The sequence below is a fragment of the Mastacembelus armatus genome, chromosome 19 (assembly GCF_900324485.2).
Source record: "Mastacembelus armatus chromosome 19, fMasArm1.2, whole genome shotgun sequence".
NCBI lineage: Eukaryota > Metazoa > Chordata > Actinopteri > Synbranchiformes > Mastacembelidae > Mastacembelus > Mastacembelus armatus.
In genome coordinates this window covers 13940547-13962587 of record NC_046651.1, presented here as the reverse complement: position 1 = coordinate 13962587, position 22041 = coordinate 13940547, and the positions used below count along the sequence as shown (strand labels likewise).

General features: G+C 38.0%; 1 protein-coding gene across 5 annotated transcripts in view; it reads left to right on the top strand.

Moving 5' to 3' along the window:
* The window catches only part of LOC113135582 (poly(ADP-ribose) glycohydrolase), a 48547-nt gene that overhangs the window by 593 nt on the left and 25913 nt on the right, over window positions 1-22041 (top strand). For 2 of the 5 annotated variants that reach the window (XM_026315721.2, XM_026315720.1), the window contains exons 2-17: window positions 4-92; window positions 199-941; window positions 1056-1178; window positions 1338-1424; window positions 1677-1751; window positions 5322-5414; window positions 6169-6323; window positions 8326-8405; window positions 8502-8562; window positions 8726-8801; window positions 10212-10359; window positions 12772-12850; window positions 12981-13089; window positions 14539-14644; window positions 15709-15837; window positions 16054-16154. In XM_026315721.2, the coding sequence (XP_026171506.1) occupies window positions 4-92; window positions 199-941; window positions 1056-1178; window positions 1338-1424; window positions 1677-1751; window positions 5322-5414; window positions 6169-6323; window positions 8326-8405; window positions 8502-8562; window positions 8726-8801; window positions 10212-10359; window positions 12772-12850; window positions 12981-13089; window positions 14539-14644; window positions 15709-15837; window positions 16054-16154 (2254 nt within the window). Of the gene's footprint in view, window positions 1-3; window positions 93-198; window positions 942-1055; window positions 1179-1337; window positions 1425-1676; window positions 1752-5321; window positions 5415-6168; window positions 6324-8325; window positions 8406-8501; window positions 8563-8725; window positions 8802-10211; window positions 10360-12771; window positions 12851-12980; window positions 13090-14538; window positions 14645-15708; window positions 15838-16053; window positions 16231-22041 lie in introns of all 5 variants that reach the window. The other 3 variants (XM_033325757.1, XM_026315722.1, XM_026315723.1) reach the window with 2 other exon arrangements.

Here is a 22041-nt window from a genome sequence, read left to right as displayed (position 1 = left end):
TAGGATGACTGAATTGACGAACTTTGAACCTTTAGCAAAAAGACTCAGGGTTGAAACCAGTGCCCCACAGTCCTCTTCATCTACTCTCCAAGGTAATTTGTTAGCTCATATTGTTGAGAATAATGTTACACTGAAAGGTTTTCAGCTTAATTTAAGTATCTCCATTTGTGAAACTGTTACTTTTATATTATTCTTCAGCTTCCTCTTTATGTAGCAGGAGCAGCAAAAATGAGACAGTAAATCAAGAAAAGAGGCAAAAGGACACAGAGACAAAAATGGATATACGGCCTAAGACCAGAGCGGGTGGTTTGCGAGGTGTAAAGACAAAGACTTCCCATCAAAGAATGGGCCAGCTGAAGTTCAGAAATACTCTTGAACAATGGTTGGTTAAGCCCAGAAAAAACCTCAGTACAGCTGAAATGTGCCACACTAAAGACCATACACCTATATCAGAGGATGATGACTTTCAAAGCACCTCATCTGTGTCTTTGGACTGCCAAAATACTGAAGCATCAGCTGCCTCTGACATGGATGAAGAAAACCAACTCTTGACACCACAAGACCTGGAGGAAGATAATCCAGTGTCACCAGCTTCCAAGGCTTCTCTGGGGAGTGGCATTATGCAGACACCAATTGCCAGTGGTGGTACATCAGAAAAACAAGAAATGGAAACATGCTCAACAACTTCACGGAGCCCTATAATACACAATACTAAAATAACAGACTTCTTTTCAGGCACTGTATCACCAGGTTTACCCATGAGACCTACCAGTTTAGATAAGCCTTTGGAAAAACCAAATGCAGACAAGGAAACTACTGATGTCAAACCTGATGTTAAATGGCTGGGTACTCCAATCAACGAGCTAAAAAGAATGCCTGAATGTGGCAGACCACTTCCACCTCTGAAGGATGTTCCTGGCCAGCACACTGTGATGATAAGGGTTTGAATTCTTTTTTTCTTATAGGAACCACAGCACTGGTAAAAACTGTTTCTTAAAAGGTTTGACACACAGACATTGCATGTATTAATGCCGTTTGTTTTTATCCACTGACAGACAGACCTTCTTCAGAATGGTGAAGTTCCTGTTCCATATCCTACCAAGTTTATTGATACCTGGGATGATGTCCATGTCAAAATGCCTTTTTCCAGTAGTAACCTTTTTCCTGTAGAAGATAAGGTAATGTTTCTACTGTTTAGTTTGTAGGCACCATCACACACAGACAAAGCTATTAAACTTATGCATGAAATAACAGCAAGAAACGGGCATAATCTTTTTTACAGACACTAAACTGATTTTACCCTACACAAACCTTAAAAAAAAGATGTGCTTCCACAGGAAACGGAAGGACTGCAGAATAAGAGTCGATGGCATTTGATCAAGGAAACCTTAAGCAAGAAAATTACTACTGCACTTGAGTTGAAGGCAAGGAACATGTTTCATTTAATTTGCTAAGCCTATGTATTCACATTATACTGTGCGTTTTAGTTGTTGTTACCAGACTATGCCACAAGATGGCACCATGACCTTGGGAACTGAGGCACACTCAGACCTTTGAGGTTATGACAAAATGGTTGTTGTTTGAATGCATATATAGTCATACTGGTTTAAAAGCTTGATTCAGACTAATTTGAACTTGTCATTTCAGTATAATTATTGAGTTTTTGTTTGTTACAGAATGCAATTTTAAAATACAGTGCCTCCCAGGCCAAGAAATGGGACTTCACAGCGTTGCAGATTTACTGCACTAAGGTAAATGGGTGTATGGATATCTGTAAAGATTTCTGATCATTTGTCAATTTCTCTAAATCCAAAAGTGAATGACCTTTTTTGCATTTTTTTTTTCTTTTAACATGAATTAATGCATACATGTAATGTAAACATAGATGAGCACACATGCTGAATATATAAATGCATTACTTGGTTATTAATGAAATACAAACTCTCCAATCATGACAGTTCATTGCCCGGCAGAAGGCATCATAATCCACTACTGGTGTGTCTCAGAACTCGGGTCAAAGGAAGTTCAGTTGGTTCAGTAAAGGGCAATGATAAAATCTTCAGTTTGTAAAATCATAGCTAAACAAACGTCTGTGGACACTAGAATGCTTTAGCTTAAGTATTTAAGAGACATACTTAAATTTAATAATTTCATATACCTTTATGTGCAAAAAATTTTCCAACAACTATCTCAGTTATCTATTTTCCAGTACTGTTTTTTGTGTTAATAGTCTACACAGTCTAATGAGCCTGTTGAGAGAGTGGAGGTTTTAAACAAATACTTGGCTAAGGCAGTAACATGTTGGTAGATGTTTAATCTGTATCGTTCCAGGGCATTCTCAAGTCACTGTATGTTTTTTACATAAATGCAAACACTTGCTTAATAATTGAATGTGATTCATTTGTACATATTTTGTCTTCACACACTGAACATATGGGCATCTGGGTGTTTGCATTTCTGAGGCTCAGATGTAGGATTGTATTTTAAAGGCACTTTTTCTGTATTATTATTATTTTTTTTAATTTTCCTTAGCCAAGTAATTTCTTTACAGGCCAAGGGGAAAATAGGTCTGTGTTTCATTATGATGGCCAGAGCACTGTTCATTGGTCATTGCTCAGAATAGTCAGTCTCTTTTCCAGCCTCGTTCAGAGGCCATCTATCATCTGTTGTCTTGATGCCCTGTGCGTCATTCTGTGAAGAGAGGGCTGTGCTCGTGTCTGGCTCATGAAGGAGATGGGAATGCTCCATCTGGAGAGATGGGCTGTGTTATGATGTGAGTGTTAGACATAAGACATTCTGAGCATGTTTGACCAGACAAATAATAGCCTTTTGGTTTTTATTCACTCTGCTAAATGACAACATGTAGAGTATATCAGTTGCATGTTTTTTTATGAGCTCTCACATTTCAGGAGAAAAGTACATGTAATGTCAGTATGTCAAATGTGAGTCGTTTTGTACAGTATGAGTAATGGATTTCATGCAGAAAAATGTTGTAGCCCTTCAGCAGTAAAGTGGGAGTCTAGCAAAATAATGTATTATTTTGCACAAAGGTCACATTTAGTAACTTGTCAGAAATAAATATGGCTGACATTACATCCAGTGAATGCTTTCCTTCAGCTTTATATTGCTGAATCAATTGTGTGCTAAATGTATGTAATAAATCATTGTAGAACAGGAATGTTGTTAGATAAAATCTGAACATGTTGAGGCTTAACCATTGACCAAGATTTGTTGTTGCAGCTGGATTTGGATCGGGATGTTGAGGCTTAACCATTGACCAAGATTTGTTGTTGTGGCTTGATTTGGATCAGCATGTGAAGTACTATTAACCATTTTAAAATAGAGTTGGAGTGTCCCAAAAGACAAGTAGTTACTACAGGCTCTCCATGTATGAGCACAGTTTGAGACACTAGCAGTTTGGATCTGGCTGCCAACCTGTCTCACAGGTCTTCTCCCTCTCTGTCGCTCTTTCTCCCTGTCTCCTGTCCACATCTCTGCAGTCTACTTTAATAAAGGCAAAAAGTGGCCAAAAAGGCTAGACAAGCAAGGTGCCCAAATTGTAGCTCGTAACATTAAACATTTGATCATTTTTGTTAAATGAAATGATTATGTACATTAATTGATGGTTGGTTGTTTGGTGAACATTGTAAAACAAAATTTCACGTGTCATGTTAAATGCTCACAAGTCCCTTTTTATAGCCACATATATTATTGCAAATGATACGAATGTGGATTATTTATAGTCTTATTATTTCAAAGAGGACAGACATTGTTTCCCCCTAAAACTTTTCTTTTTGCTTCTGTGCCTTACTTTGTTCGCAGCTTGACTTAATGCACAGGTGTCGAAATCCAGTCCTCGATGGCTACTGTCCTGCTTGTTTCCAAATATCCCTGCCCTAGCCACTGCTGATTACCTGGATCAGATGTTTGTCCAACCAGAAGCTGCAGGGTCAGGGATAGTTTGAAAACAAATAGGACAGTGGCCCTCAAGGAAGTTTGACACCCCTGCCCATCAATGTCATTTGATACATTAAATGGCTAGTAGCAATTAGGCTGCATGTCCAGTTTTTGTAATACACTCAAAACTATGCTTATATTCCCAAGGAATATAGTTTGTGAGTTTACAAAATTACACAGGATCCTAAATGTTTGATGTATTTCCAGTGCAACACGTAAGTAAAATGAGGAATGACTAACAGTGCAATGTACCCAATTTTTCACTTTGTATTTTTCCCCTGGAAATGCCAGATTGGAGACACTGTAGCAGGATGATTTTGAGTGTCAGAGACAAGTAGACATGAATGGCATACAGTGACAGGCCGGACATCTTCATTGAATATTCATCTCAGCATCCACACCTTATGAATAACTGAAAAGCTATTGACGGACAGCATCATTTTTGCTCATTTCTCCTTCTGTAGCCCAGCCAGTTCTGAATTTACGGTTATGAGCATGCAAGTGTATTGTTTTTACATGGTCACACGTTCGTAGACCTGTCAAACAGATTGCTTTATTGCTCGGACCTGTGGGGAATAGAAACAGGAGCATGAGGAGTTGTGTTAAATCTTTATGAGGTCTCTGGTTTCTTACTGTCCACACCCCTGCATCTTGCTTGATTACTTTGTCAGTTTGCTGTGATGTACAGACCTGTATCAAGTCATACACAGAGTAGGTTCAGTTAATATGATGCACTGGCTTCTGCTGATTTAAAGAGCTGGACTACTACCTCAGCTATATCCACCGTCTCATCCTGTCAACTGCCTTCATTTATTACGCCCGTAGGAGCAGTTTATGATGTCAACCAGGTCATTACTTATGACAATGTTTAGTCAGGCTTCCTTTGCCATAATATAAATGTCCTATGCTAAATCACCAGTCAAGGCTCCTTGTCCTGGGAACACTATGTCCTGTCTGTTTCAAAGCTTGGTTATTTGCATCTCTTCCAGAAAGATGGTTTAATCAGCTGGCATGGTTGTGCAACCTTGATTAAATTGCTTTGTGATTGATCATTCTGACATTTTCTGCAATAGAGGTTTTCATTTTTCACAAGATGTTTTACATCTGCATGTACAATATTGTAGGGCAGGTGGTGTTTATTTTACTATAAAATAGTTTATTTCCCATTGGTTTTCTTCCCGTTGCTTGTAATTGACTGATGATGTATCTCCACAAAATTGTAGCCCACATAAAACTTCACATTTTGATATGGATCTGTGCTGTTAATCTTATGTCTCAAACTAATCAACCCAAATAGCTAATGATGTCACAGCTGAGGTTTGTGATAAAACCGCGCACATAAACAGATCTCTTGCTCACTCAAGGTCCTGGATCCTGATGCTGCTGAACATCTGTTTGGCTCCCTGCTGCCAGACATGGTGCAATTAGCACTGAGAGGATCTGAGCTCTGTACCAAGGTAACAACTATTACTAACCAGCAGACACCGACTCACTGGCCTGTGACATAGTAGATCATGGCTCCAGGTTGATCCCAAAGGTCATGACATGACAAATAATCTTGTGAAATGGAATTAGAAATGGTGCGGTCAAGGCACATGGCAGTTGATGGTCATTTGTCAAATGTTTTATAGTCCTTTTGGTCTCTTGTTCTTTGGTGTGACAATGATGAAAAGCTGTGTGTCTTTGTGGTTAAAAATGTGTCATTACAATGTTTTCATGTGTTCATTTGTCCTGGCAGCTAATGCTCTAATTAAAATTTTACAACTGTGTTAAATTGATTTAGTTTGATTAATTTGAGTTAATGTGGCTAAAAAAAAAAAAATCAACCTAGTGAACTATTACATGGTTTCCATAGTTCAATTAAATATGTTGTTGAATTAGATCTTTTTTTTTTAATATTGTGTTCCTAAATTGGACACATTCAGTCATTTTGGCCATGCATCTTGTAATCAAACAGAGCTACTGGTCTATAGTCTTAATGCAATTACAGATTTGTTTACACAGATCATGTTTTTATTTATAAATCCGTAACCTTTGAGTATGCATCACATGTAAATATGAATAGACCTTGATTGTAATTATGATGGCTGATTAAAGAAGCTCAAAGTGGTGCAAAATCTGTGTATTTAAGCAACACACTTTGTCTCACTTAGCAAATTGACAATCAGATTATTTTGACCTTCTTCAGTAGTACTTCTGTATCTCCTCTAGCCGATACCCCTCCTCAAAGCAGGCATGAACCACTCCATCACCATGTCTCAGGAGCAGGTGGCATGTTTGCTTGCCAACGCTTTTTTCTGCACCTTCCCTCGACGCAACTCCAGAAAGACTGAGTACTACAACTACCCAGACATCAACTTTGTCAGGTAATGCCTGATGTGAATTTTATTTATTTATGTATATATATAAAAGTTATGTAATTGTGTGTAGGTGATGTTGCTGTGACAACTGCTTATTCACATATCCATGAGGGGGCACTACTGTATATGCTTTCCTCGCTAATCATTTTGTTTTCTGGCTGCATGTTACAGCAGACATTACAAACACAATGAACAGTCTTTTTTTACACCCAGATTTATTTAAACACTGGAATTAGCTTGATTTTAGGTTTTTTAAAAAGTTGCGTAATTGTACATTATTATTAAGCACGGGGAATAACTTTCTTTTAGCCTGCATTTCCTACCAGAAGTAAATGTTTCAATTTATTTGTAGAGTCACCACATTATTGTTAGCAGAATAAATTAACCACAGCTCTGCCTAAAGTGAGAGACAGTCAAGATGGTGTCCATGTGGAAAGTCTGGTCTTTTATCATAAACCTTGTTGATTTTCTGAACAAACTTCTACACAATGTCATTAATTGCTTTAGTGCTTTAGTTGATTAGGACACTGTCAGCATCTCTTTTTCTAGCACTTGAGTCTTACTAGAATAATAAAACCTTTATTTGTAGAGCCAGAGCTTTTTTGTTCAGAATTGCCAACCATATATAGGTGGATGGCTTTTGTTTTTTATAAATGCTATCAAAACGTGGCTGTAGAGCTGGGTGGTGTAATGCAAAGTCAGTCTGCAGATCACAGTGCAGTCATGTCCCCCATCTCTGCTGGCATCACACTGTAATTACGTAAATGGAAGAAAGAATTTGATTAACATTGACCCAGATGGCTTGTTTTGACAATGGAGATGGCCATTGGCTCTTTTGTAGAGGGCTGTAACAGAGTTCAATCACATCAGTAATTCATTCACATAAATGTTTTGCTGTGAGGTGAAAGGAGTTCCAGTGCCCTCCTTTCTGTTGCTAAAACTTGTCCTGGATCACCAATTTGGTGAGACATATTAAATGCTTTGTCATATTTGGTGAAGATTTGTGAGATCCAAACTCCATTTTTATTTTTACAGCAGTGCTCACAGTATAGGTAAACTAAATTAGTCACTTATACCTCACTCCTGTTACTTCATGGCTTTCTGCAGGTCTATGGGGAATATATGTATTATATAAGTGTGTATTAAGTCTCTAATCCCCAAAGCCTTGTGATTTATTTATTTATTTTTAACTAAAAGCCTGCTCTCACTATTGGTTATCTTATGTTAGAGGCGTTGCCCTGAAGGCTACATGACACACGATTGTTTCTAGGGGCCACACTGACAAAAAAGAGAAATTATTGTAAGACTTCGATGAATGAGTTTCTCAAACCCTGAAGGGACCTAAGTGTATCAGCTTTTATTTCATTCATATTTATTTATTTTTTTAATGTAGCATGTGAAGCTGTGGGGCTCTATATAGAGTTTGCCTGAGATGGAGATGGTGGGCTTAGTGCTGAAAGTGCTCTCAAGCCCGCCCACTGCACCTCACTACCAGCAGCTCTGTGTGTGTGTTTGTGTTACTTTTCATGGGGACTGACCTTTTGCCTCCTGAGGTCTCTGTTGCTTAAAATGGACACAGGGCTTCTTAATGTATCCCCAAGGAGGAAGCTTGGTTTCCCTCTTTCTTTTTTATGTGAGTGCTGTGAAGTGGCACAAGTGTGACTCTGTGATGGCAAGCCTGGGGCAACTCCATTGTCGTAACAGTGAAGGAGCTCCTACATAATCGGCTAGTGAGTGAAAAGGAAGCTGAGTGAGAGATGAACTAATTCATATCAAAAGTTAAAGCATGACTGAACTTACATGTCCAAAGAAGAGGCTTTGTGTGTCTGTCTGTTGCACTGTTTATACTGAGTCATTTTCCTGGTCTTAGATGTAGTTTTTTTTTTTTAAGAGTTGGTGGTTGGCAGTAATGTCATCTAACTATATATTTATATCTATAAAAAACTATGCCTTTCAGTTTTAATATCAATAAGACTTTATGAAGTTCATATTTTATCTTTGACTTTAGGCTGTTTGAGGGCTCCTCTTCAAAAAAGATTGAGAAGCTGAAAACCCTGATGTGCTATTTCAGAAGTGTTACTGAGCAAAGTAAGTGTTCAGACTGTTGTCAGTGATCAGTAATGCATTCTTATTTGATTAGAAGATATAATTTTGACTTTTACTTTACTATGTTTTGCTTTTCAGAACCTACTGGACTGGTAACTTTCACACGAAAACGTTTGGATAAACCCATTAATTGGAAAAGGTATTTTGTCACTGTAATTATAGAAAAGTAATAGTTGTAGTAGAACTGTGTTTGTTTTGGCAGGAAATTCTGTCTGCTCGATCTAGCTTGCTGTGTCAAAGTTAGCAAAGATTCAGTCTCTCAGCTATAGTCTAACTTGAAAATGTAATCCTTTGTTTTTCAGCTCACAGACTCCGCTTACAAAGCTCCACATTACTTGTCAAGGGACTATTGAGGGTGGTGGTTATGGAATGCTTCAGGTAAGACAGAAGAGGAATGATGTGCTATTAGTGTTCACTTGTGGAAAGAAAACATGATAGTGTGATTTAAAGGGATTTTAATTTGAAGACTTTTTTTTTTTTTTCAAGATCTCGTAGTTTGAGAGAGATTCCGCCTTGTGTTTAGTTCCTGTCCTCTTTTTTTTCCTCTGGTGTAGTGCGTCACTGAGCCACTTCAATCTGGATTCTTTTACCCAGATTGCTCAGGCCTTTGAAGGGGGTCTGTGACATATATCGGAGGGAGTATGTGCAGGGACTTGGGTCAAGACCTTTGAGCCTCCTCTGCTCTCTGTGTCAGCCATGCTTCCTATTTCCTGTCAGAATGGCTTGCTCTGCCTTTCACCTTTTGTTTGCCTCCAGTTGCCACAAGCTGACAGTTGATGTGTACACATGACCAGCTCCGGGAGAAGGTTTAGTTCAGATTGATGGATGCTCTTCTGGGGTGGGATGGGGTGGGATGGGGTGGGAGACTACTGACGCTGACAGCCTGTCAAAGCAGACTTCAGAGGTTGGCTTCCTGTCCCAGAGTTGAGTGACCAGTTTAGGGAGATCTGCTCTGACTGCTGCTCTCCCTTTCGCAGCCTCTTCCTGGGTTTGAAATGTGGTTGGTCTGGGCTATCTGCAGGCCAATGAACAACTGTCAGTTCTGCAATTGGAATATATCTTCCACATGGCTGCTTTTTTTTTTTTTTTTTTTGTTAAACTAAAACAATGAGTTGCCGTGCGTCTGTCTGAACTGAGACAGTGAGACAAGCAATTTTTTTTAATTAAACAGAGTAAAATAAACAAGTGAATCCCAAGTCATTGAAAGATCTGTACAAAACTGGGAGAACAAAAACAGCAAAAGATATCACAGGCATCCGTCAGCATTCAATTTATCAGCCTGATATGACTGGAGGGAGATGTTTACTTTGACTGTAGGACTGCTCTCTTGTTTTGATGTTTGCTGTTGGCAGCAGCACACTTAAGTGCTGCTCCTGGGGAGAGCTCTTTTTGGCATGGGAGACAAACGTCTGAGTAATGTGTACACCTTGGGCCACCTTCCAGTCAGCTTGTCAGGGATTCTGACACACAGAAAGGAAAAGGGCTGAGACCCTTTCATGAGCAGTGTTTCTCCTTTTGTCCAATTTTGTGAAATTTTAAATTTCACCATAGACACGAAGCTCAGATAATTTCAAATAGATATTGCTGTTTCTCTTGGGAAGTCCAGTCAATATACGGGTGATTCACATTTCTGTGGATGCTTATTAACCATGCATGTGCAGTTACAAGGGAGACTAAATATTGTCTGTGATTGCATGGATGTTAACAAAGGAAGCTAAAGTTTGTTTGTGGTCGCATTGATGTTTCCTACTGTTTTCCTGATTCTTATTCATCTGTTGTGATTTTCAGGTGGATTTTGCCAACCGGTTTGTAGGAGGAGGAGTCACCAGTTCTGGTTTAGTCCAAGAGGAAATTCGTTTTCTCATCAACCCTGAGCTTATTGTTTCGCGCCTCTTCACTGAAGCCCTGGATCATAATGAATGTCTGATCATTACAGGTCAGTACACAAATTATTCCCACACCTTGTTAAACAATAATTTCCAGCGAAGAAGCTCTACTATTTAATTATTTATGATTTTGTTGCTCTAGTTCTGATCAGTAAGGCCCTAGATTCATTTTTCTCATGCTTAACCTATAATTTGACATAGGGATAGTGAGCATTTCTAGTCACGCACAGCATGGAATTCACACTGCACATCTTCAATTTACCCCATCCTGGCTCAATGGGAGACTAAAAAACTGTTTTCTACATCATTCCAGCAAAATTTGATTGGCTGCAATGGGGAGAGTCATATCAGTCAGGAGTTGGAGATTGGCCTGTCCTGATTGCTCTGTTGGGCATTTCTGTAGAGTAATTGCCACACTGTACTTCAGTGTTGACTAGCAGCGGCCAGAAAAGATATCCAGTAACAAGAGCTTGACTGAAAGAACCCCAGCAGGAGGCTGATGGCTTCTGTCAGTCTTCTTCTTTATTTGTCCAAGGCTGTTTGTCAAAACAGGTGCAGTTGCTTCTGCAGTAAGAAAAATAGTGTCACACAATAACAGTAATAGCTAAAACTAAAGGAAATCTACTCAAATTCTGTTATTATTCTATCATTATCTCTCTCAGTATAAAAACCAAAAAGCACACTCCAAAATCTAGGTGGTGGTGAATTTCTTATCCAGTATTCTGACCACAGCTGGTCTTTCTCAAGGCAAGTACAGAACCAGTGTCAGACTCACATTTCACACCTGATCTCAGGCAGCCGATATCATTGGTAAATCCACAAGGTTAATCTGAATTAACCATAGTATGTGGGATAAAAATTTCTTGTTCAGGTGAAGCTTTAACAAAATCTGCAAGCATTAAATTGATGTTTAAAAACTTTTTCAATTTAGCTTAATAAATTCTCTATATTTTCAATAATATCAGCATTGTATATTTTGACTTCAACCACTGTTACAAAGCAAATGCCTATTAGCCCCCATTAACCATAAATGTTAACGTTGCATGGAAAGTGGCTTGGATTAGAACAGGAAGTGAGTTTATCAGAGCATCCACCCTCCTGATCAGCAGTCATACCACTGCCTCAGGTCTTCTTGCTTTGATGGAGTCACCTTCAGACATCTTGCTAGCCACCTCTCCCTCGCCTCCACTTATGCCCACTTAACTTTATTACAGGGGCCCAGAATTAATTATAGCTGGAAGAACTGCACAAGACCTCCTCCACTAATGGACTGTTCAATTCCATCATCTTTATTAAGCCCTGCTCGTATCTCTTGGCTCTCATTTTAAAAGTCCAAGTCTTCTTAGCTACGTTGTGGCCATGTGGTAAATCATATTTCCCTTGGCATACAGTAGGGAAGATAATGGATCTTACCTCTCCACTGAAATTTGCAAAAGTAGTTTTCCTTGATTGCTAGATCTGACAGCTGTTGGGACAGTCAGAAGTATAAATAGTAGGCGAAATCATATGATTTAATTTAATAAAGTACTGACCAGGCAGTAGATTGTGGAAAAGGGACTTTTTTTTTTCTTGACTCTGCATAAAATCTACCTTTACCATTGTGGATGGGGGTACTACATGTTTGAAAATGGTCTTTGGAGAAACTAGCGCTGTCTTACTACTTTTTTAAATCCACTAGTTAATGACAATTTTTATTTTTTTAAAGGAGGGAAATAGTGTTATAATTGGCAATATTATTACAGTTAAACTTCACTTCTGTACAGATTTGCCTCAGAATGGCAATGAATTCTGCTTTTTACCTTTTGCAGTCTCTAGTCCAACACAAATATTTGTTTTGATGTATTTACACATGAATGGAACAACCTTCTGCAACATTGTGAATTTAACCTGCTGGTTTATTTATTTATTTATTTTTTATGCAACCTATTTGTTATTTAGAAATCATTTCAAATAATCACACTTTCCCTGAACAGGATGTATCAGCTTCCCACTATAAATGACAAATGGGCTGCATAAAAACTCAAAAGCACAATTCATATTGTTCTTGAAGGTTGTTCCTTTCAAATGCAAATATGATTGATTATACAGTTTGATATTTTTGGAAGACTAGTAAAGGTCAGGTGTATGCACAGTCAGGGCTGTCTGATGGTGTTTTTATCATCATATAAATTTAATGCTGTTTATGCGGTATCTATTTTCTAAAATCACTATAATGTTTTGAAAAAGTAATAAAGTAACTCTCTTTTTGCCCAGAGTAGAGCATAAGATCTTTGATTTTTAATGTACAAAAAAATGCTTCAATCCTCTTGTCATGAGACAACGATGCCCGTTTTGTCCAGTTAGATGTTAAAGCCACACACACTGAAGACTCATTATTACCAAAAAAATGTCATTTTACATTTAACCTTATTGTTAAAGGTTTGCTGTGGTGCGCGACTGATGTTAATGTTGATTATCAACAGGTACTCAACAGTACAGTAAATACAAAGGCTATGCTCAAACCTATCAGTGGGGTGGTAGCCACCAGGATACGACTCCAAGGTATTTATTGTACCTAGATGCTTTAAGAACTTATTATTCTGAAATAACTAAATGCTGTGTCTGATCAAACATGCCATTTAATGGTTATATGTTTGTAAAATGGTGCAAAACCATCTGTGGTTTGTTTCAGAGATGGCTGGCAGAGAAGATGCACAGAGATTGTGGCCATTGATGCACTGCAGTTCAGGAACTTTCTTGAACAGTTTCACCCAGAGAGAGTCAACCGAGAACTAAACAAGGTTTTCTTTTATTTTTTGTGTTTTTGTTTTTCTGTCATTTGTGTCTCTTCACCTACTTCCCTCTGTGTGCCACTTCATTCTTCATAGGTTTTGTGTTTTTTAACTGAAGTTTTGCAAAAACATGGATGTTAGTAACTATATAGTAAGAGTTGATGTCAGTGCATTTTGTTTTGTTCTCAAGTGAACAGTACCGTTGTGTGGGGCATTTTATTATTGATCTTTGATGTTGAACGTTGTTCTTCTGTGACTTTAGCAGCACTAATTTATGTTTTTAGCTTTATTTAGCATTAAATGTTTTTCACAGATTCATTTTCACTGTCCATTTGCTTTGTAATTGGCAAACAATCACAAAAGTCAGCTAAGAAGACAGTGACTTATGTTTTCTATTCTCAGGGTAAACATTTGAATAATGTTAAGTGTTGTTCATGTGGAGTGCAGACTGATGGATTATTATGTAGAGAGGCTTCATCTTATTCATTACACTGTCTATTAGGCCCAGAATAAATTTTAATGAACCCAGTTGAATTTAGGATGATTAATCACAATTACATCACTAATTTAAAAAAAATTATAATCTTCCCATATGTACAAACACCCAGGTTAGAGATGTCCATATGTAATAGAAAATCAAGATGTTGATTTTTGTCAAGCCTGCTGCATGAAGATCAATCCCATTTCGACTTATTGTTCAGCTAATTGTCATACTTGCCCTTTTACAAGAAGATTGATTTAATTATGACTGGTCAGTGGAGGATGGGCACCTACAATTAATATTCACTATTCCCTTAATTTCCAGTATGAACATTAATGTCCAGAGCCCCATTTAGATCTTTTATTTACAATGTCCTGCTTTCAGAAATTATTATTCATGTGACTTATTACCCATCGATTTCATCTCAGATGCTCTTGTTCATGTCTGGTTTTAGTTTGTAATGTACAACATGTAACCCACGCTGACTTCAGAAAAAAACTGAGGGGATAGTTGTGAAGTTCAGCCAGGCCAACCACTCAAGACACTAGTTTTAGGGCTTTGTTTATTGTGTCTGAAATCACCCCCTATGTTTGCTACCTAGAGCATTACGCACATATATTTAATTTGTCTGTCTTGAGTTCCTAACATATTCATCCTCAGAAGTTCTCATAAATGAGAGAAATGGTAATGTTTATTGCTATAAAAATCACATTGTGGAATGTCTTGCATTTGAATAACAGTTCCATGGTACTGTATAATGATGATTCTGTATGTGCTGATTAAACTAAAGGTTTACTATATAGAGAATAGTAAATGATTTGAGACAGGTCAACTGTTTTACACTATGCTTACTGTCATGTGCATTGTGTAATGCGTCTGCTACAGAACATTTGTCCAGTCATATTGAAATGTATTTTTCTACATGTTCTTGTTTCTTAATTTACTGCCTTCTTCCTATCTTTACTGTCTGCTTTCAGGCCTATTGTGGCTTTGCTCGCCCTGAGGAACAAAGCCAAAACCTTTCAGCAGTGGCTACTGGCAACTGGGGTTGTGGGGTGTTTGGGGGTGATCCACATCTGAAAGGTAAGCACTGACGTAACACAGTCGTAGGTACACCTTGAGAAATGTGCTCTATTCGCCTTTGTACACTTGGTGTTGTAAGCAGATTCTCTTCCTGGATATAACAATAAATTTGAGATTGAACAGCTCCAGCAGATCAGTGTGGGCATCCATTTGTCTTTGGGGAATGCGTTCATTTACTTAAGGTCTATCTGTCGCCTTCCTTATATTGATCAAATGACAAAGTTAATAAGTTTCATTAATAGTGAAATTGATCGCCTTCTCGAGCCCATCAATCTGTTCCAGCATTTTGGCTGAGCCTTGTATCACCATTGCTGAGCAGGGAGCTTCAGGAGAGTTTATGCTAACCATTTGCAGTAGCAGCTCTGCTTCTCTCTTTCTACATGACTTGGGGTCCCTGTGTTTGCAGACTTTACATACAGCCATGAATATTGGATAATTAGCAGGCTACAGCCTTTCATAAGCGCCGCCACTAACTGTCTGCTTAATGAAATGCCTCCCGGGAAGAGCTTCATAATTCAAATGCTGTTCTCCTCCTGGGTTTACCTTCTGTAGCCTCACTTTTTTTTTTTTTTTTTTTTTTGGTCTACTTTTTTTTTTGAAGAAAGCAGTGGGAAAAAAACACAGGAGAAAAACTGCTGCATGCAGACATATTCATCTTAGCCCTCTTCTGAAAATGTTGATTCAGTTTTGCTCGTTAACTTACCACTGTCCCAACCTTCATTAATCAGCAGACATATTTCCAGTCTCTTAAAATATTCACAGCTCTGCAGGGCCAGACCTAGCCTCTCTTTGTAACTATTCTAGAGTTCTCAGTGGGGGTGAGACCTATTCCTCTGATTTATTTACCTCTTACTGTACATGTCACAGAGGGTACTGCCTATTACTTTTGTGGTAAGTCAACTATTGGATGATTCTTCAGGCCTTGGTTTATTTAAACCTTGCTGTGTTTTTGCAAATAGGAAGTTGAACAAATCTGGAAAATATAAGCCGTACAAGGCCAGTCCTTTCAGTGCATTGAAACAGTATCACTGTTGGATTTTAACACAGCTTTTCTTTTCCTCCAGCTATGCTCCAGATGCTGGCAGCTGCTGAGGCGGGTCGAGATATAGTCTACTTCACCTTTGGTGACAGCCAGCTCATGACAGATGTCCACAAAATGCACTCTTTCCTCACTCAGAGGAACATCAGTGTTGGTAAGACAATCATCTAGCCTCCTTATTGTTTCTATACAAATACTTTTCTTTTTTTTTTCTTTTTTTTGCGCACTTTTTTTTGATTGCACTGATGCTTGGAATAGTGACACTGTAATAACTGTTTTGGAATACGATTTACTCAAGATTTGATGTAAATGTCATCTTAAGACAAAATTGTGGCTATCAACATACACAATCTCCTTGTCTCCACCACAGGAGACATATATGGTTTGCTGGGACAGTACTACAGCTCAGTGTGCAAGAGCTGCCTCAGTCAACGCCCTGACGTCAGCCTCTACTCCTTCATCTACCAACAGGTCAGCTCCTCCCTGGCGCCCGACGACTCCGACAGGAACTCAGCCAGACAGCATGTCCCTGGGGACAGCCGTTAAGGTCAGGTGGCTGATGAGTCACTGTGCCTTTGGAAAATGAAACAGTTACTGAATTAAAGCCTTGTCAGTTCACCTTGGGGTTTTTTTTTTTTTTTTTTGCCAAACTTTTAATTAACAGTGGCGATTATACCAAATGTGGTCTCCACCACTTGCAGCCCTAAACGAAAATGTAGTATGAAGATCTTTTTCAAAAACAGCTGAAACAAAGTGACCCTGTCTGGCACTGCAGTCCAAGCTGTGCTCATTTTGCTACTGCTGGTAATACGCCAATGGATTGTGCTTCAATATGCCGCAATTGTGATTTTTAATGGTGAAGCAAAGGTTGCCATCCATCTTCTGGGTTTGTCATGTTGCCTTTTTTACACCCACACATATCCAGCCTAATTGAATTGGCTGTCAAGAATCAAGTTAAAGAAAAAGAATTACAAGAATAGGGTTGGGAAAGCTTGGCGTGGTCTCAGGAAAGCAGTTAAAGAGCAGCTTGCCTCTTTGGGAAATAACCTCTTAGCTTCTGCATTTATAGCAAAACTTGCTACTATAGCTTTGTGAATACTTTTTTTGGGGTAATTTGCTATATGCAATGCATATATCAAAGAACCCAGCTTCTCGATTGTACAATTGTCTGTTATTAACAGAGATTAATAAATGTTATTTGGCTGCACTTAAATGAAAATTAAGGTTTCTCTACTAATTATCTTTTTCGGGCCACCTTAATAAAAATTGATCCCCTTTAAGTGAATGTGATATTGAAATATTTATTATATATTTTATTCCAAAGAACCATTTGATTGGAGCCACAAATGTCATTGATACATTTCTGAACAATCTGAATGACAGCCTTTTGTCCCATGGATGTTACAGGCAAAATGAGATTCTATACAACCCTGCCATTTATCTTTCCCCTGCTATTGCTTCACTCTCACTCACAATTTAATAAGGTCATACCTTTTATATAAACTGTACATGACACCTCATTAAGTAAAAAGTAGCTCATAGAACGTACAGTGAGAGTGAGGCAGTAGGATTTCTTTGTGGTTCTTGTGTGTTGGACAAAACACAGCTTCATTTCCATGAAGAATAATCTTCTTGATGGACCTTTGGCTCTTTGTGTTCACGTTTGATGGCATGTGACAAATTGGTAAGCAACATACATATTGTATTTGCAGACATTTAAAATATTTGTGGTACACAATTTCACATAAGTGACCTGGGGTTTCATAATATTTAAAAGTTGCAAGAAAATTTAACACTTGCTTTGATATTGATTTGTTTTTGATTTCATGTATGGTTAGTTGATTATACATGACTTACATTACCTATTTCAGTGATATATGTTCTCTTTCTTTGTGTGATTATCCAATAACATGGCTAATGATTACCCACGCAGCAGGAGTTTGTTGACTAAATATTTTTAGTTGAATGTTAAATTAGTTTTACCCCTGTGATTTGCTGAATGGACTCCTGGGAGCCTGTAAGTGAGTGAATGAGGTGTAGGCATCTCTAAGCCTGGTGCTGTTTGCCTTCATGGAATCAGGGTAGATGTAGGGGGTCTCTCTTTGTAGCTTGCCGAGTTCAGAAAAGCCTTTGGTGCGGTCTCTCCCAAGGGGATCTGCTATAGACTCACGGGTATCCTACTGAATTGATCCCTCTGCAGTGAGCCCCATTTGTGTCTTTGACCTTTTGGTTACCATCTGGCAAAGTCACAAACAAGAGTGTTTTGAACTACTGCAGTTCGGTGATCGAAAAATTAAGTAAATAATGCCGTTTGCAGGTAAGACCTTGAACTTCATAAAACTTTGTGCAGAATGATAAATTTCAAAACATCATAGAAATGCTTCATTTTTTTTTTTTTTTGAGACAGTTTTTGCTATGAGAATCTCCTGTTTTGTTTCAATACAGAATGTTTGCTTATTCCTGTCAATCATAATATGTGTTTAAAATTCCTGCTTTTAACAGCGTTTCTTGTTTTAGCAGTGCTATGCCTGACAATGACTGTTCAATCAGTCAATGTGTATTATTACTATTTAGCAAATGCTACCATGTTAATGCACAACCCGAAGGTGAACGAGAAATATTATACCTGCTAAAATTAGCATATTAGCATTGTCACTATAAATGTGTTGGTATCCTGGTTGTAGCATTTAGCTTTAAGGTTTGCTAAGTGGCCTTAGTCACCAGTAAGACTGTAAAGGGACTGGCTGGGAAATGCAGCAGTCAACTGTTGATTTGTCAGATTGGGTTTGAGAAAGTCAAGATCAAATTAACTTTAAAAGGTGCAATTTGCTTACACATTTGAATTGAGTTGTCACACTGTAGTGCTGTATGTGTTTTCATAAACATACACATTTCTCCTTTTATTAATTGTCTGTTGACCCCAGAAAACAAAATGCATCAAACAGCTGTTTCTGGGATGTTTTTTTTTTTTTTTTTTTTTTTGGCCATAAATTTGTTCCACTTTTTTTCCATCTGAAAAGATCATCTCTGATAATTTAGGTTGTATTATAAAAGGGAGGACGTATTAAAATTCATTGACTATTGATCTCATATATCTTTATAATTTATAAGTGGAAACTCCCTGTAGTGTTTGGATGATTTTGGATGCGGGTTTCACTTGGCCACAGATTAAAGGCATTATCTGAATATTGATATGTTTGAAACCTTGGGAGCTGTGGCTTAGATTTGTTTGGACTGAAGACATAAGACAAAAATAGAAGTTATTGTCATGAGCTCTCTTCTAATTATTCATAATTTTTCTTTTCCATGATTTAAAATCGGGGTACTTGTGGGATAGCACTAATTTGCTGTTGATTCTAAATCTAAGAATGTTAGTCATGAGATATTGCTATTGGTACTAGCAGAGATGGTTGACATGTAATGGTATTGACTGTTAGCATCATCAGAGTTGGCATTAGTACATTCCTCAAATTAACTTTGGGCCACTGTCTGTGTTTCCCTCAAGTTCATTTTGAAACCTTAGCACTGTGACAATGGCATTACAGAAGTCACATCCTGTAAAAATTTAATTTTAGACATCAAAGAGCTCACTCCACAGTGGATATATCATTCTAATTAATCTGTCTACTTGCAGTTTTCAAAGGGATTTATTAAGAAATGTTTGTTGGCAAGACTCATGACACAGGTGCATCTTGTTACAGTACCTAGCATACTGGAGACACACGGTCAAGCTTAACGGTGACTGAAGCTACCATATCTTGTGTGTCTTCAGCAAGACACAAATGTCCTTATAAAGCTATAATTATCATATTAGAACGTGCCGCTGTCGTATCTATCGATACTTAATGAACCATCATAGTCATATTTCTTTCTAAGTGGTGTTTTTGCTTTGTTTTGCTCATGTTCTTGAAATTCTTATACTGCTCTGTTAAAGCATATTTGTTCTGTCATTAACAAATTGATATCATCTGTGGTATCCTCAATTCACACTGCTGCATCTGTGATTGTCTTTGAACTTGGCGTGACCTAAATGTTTCACCACTTCCTGTGTCCTGTGTGGCGTCTCAACAGTGGCATATACATTATTATTTTATGGTAATTGTCTCTCCTCCTGCTCTACACATGCTGAGATACTTCCATGTCCAAAGGCAGTTCCTTTGCTGTGCTGAAAACATGCTTGCTTTTTTTTTAAGTTTGAATAGCCTATAGTGAAAAACACTCTTCGTTATGGGCTGCTCTAGAGGAGGCGGTGTATAAATCCATGACAACAGCAATTAATTATTGGTGACAGCTTTCTATGACCATTTTAGTTAAAATGTTTCCACTGCAATTGATCCAAAAAAATCCATTTTTATGTGATAGCTGTGGCTTTTAACCAAACTGACTGCTTGCTCCGTAAGGTCAAGGATTGAGTGAGTGAAGTTATTTTTGCTCCTATTGTTGTTAGATTGCCTATCTATCGCTGGAGTGTTACGTGATTGATACTGATTCAGCTTGAATGAAAGATGGAGCAAAGCTGTTGCTGCTTGCACAAGGTAGCCTATTTGCCATGCCACCTTGTCTAGCAAAAGCACTTGAAAGATGTACTGCAGATCAAATGTGCTGCTCACTACTTGTATTGCACCTTTTCACATTTAAACTCATTTGAAATCGACTATCTGAGTTCTTCCACACTAAGTTTCTCATTAAGAAACTTCCTTTAGCATGAAAAAATGCTGGATAGGCCATTATGGAAGGATGATTACCTCTTAAGTATGTATGCAAAAACTGTTCAGTGGGGGACAGTCAACATATTGCTCAGCACTTAAAATTGCATAACTATTCATTAGCTTTCTTGCATTTTCGCTGATTTAATTTTGCCATGTATTAGGATTCTTAATGTCAATTTTCCTCTCCAAATGCACCAGGAATGAACTATTAGTGTTGCAGTATATGGCTGAATTGGTTTACTTTTCTGAGCTGTTTTGAACTGAAGGCATTTCTTCAGGACTTTAATTGCACACTTGTTGCTCCTTCCGCCCATGAGGTAGATAACACCATCTGCTCCATGTCCACACAAGACCAATCATAATTTCAAAAAGAGAAAAATATATTCCATTCCCTGGCAAAGATTTCAAAGTAAAAGGGGAAGCTTATTAGGGAGTGTGAAACAGAACAATTATTTAGTTTTAAAATGTTCTAACTTAGAACTTTATTTGTACTGGGCCATGTGTTAGAATGAGATATATAGATGAATGCAAATATGCTGATTTTTGGGAACTTTGGGCATGTTACAACATCAGACAGATGTTTCTCTCTGGGTTTCAAAGGTGCCAGAGACAGATGCTCTCCACACATTTCAAAGGAGATGACATTTTCAGGATATGATTAGATTCCAACACATGTTAGCTCAGAGGAAAACAAAGTAAGGAAAGTTTTAGTGTTTAATCTTTTTATAGATGTAGTGCTAAAATGATTTTATTGATTAGGCATTCTGAAAATTAAGCAATATGGTAGTGCAGTTGTCACTTAAATAATTTAACCCCAAATTTCAAACAGTAAATGGTTTCAGTTTCTCAAATATGACACTCTGTTGCTTTTCTCTGTTCCCCCATATCTAATGTTCCGTCATGTGCTTTGCTGCATATATGTGAGTGTAACAGTGGACTGTGGACAGTAGCTGAGCAGCACCTGTCTCATGTTGCAGGTTGATTCTGCGTGTCTTTCTGTTGAGGACATGTATGCATGTGTCCCTTACTGAGGCTGAAAGTCACATTGGCAAAGTCAACCCCCCCCCCCCCCCCCGCACATCGGACTGGATGTAGGTGAAATTTAAAAGAAAGACAGAGCATAATGAGTTTTGTTAAGACCTTTGTGCTTGATTTACTGTTACTCACAGATAAATAAAAAAGTCAAACTACTGTTGTTTGTCTTTTCTGTGACAACACTGTAATTATCATGTTTTGATAGCACATTTTATTTGCCAGCAAGGCTGCACAGGGGGTTGAGGATTTCCTGGTTAGAAAGTGAATCCCTGCTGGGCCATTTCACTGAATATTAATTGGATTTCATCTGTTAAAGCCCTCCAGTCTTTACAGAGACATCCTTTTTAATCAAAAATGATTCAATGATTGCAAGTATCATAACTCCTGGGGATTTATGGCTTCTAATTGAGTTAAGTGCATGGATACATTATTTTATCTTTGCTCGTTGCTGAACTCCTTATCCATAATAAAGCACTTAATTAGTAATTACACTGATATATTAATTCAGAGCAAAAGGGCAAAAAAGTAAATTTGTCAATATTTGTCTTTGCTGTCTTCGAATATTTGAATATTGTGTGCTTCTGTGGGAAAGCAATTGTTTCTATATCTAGATG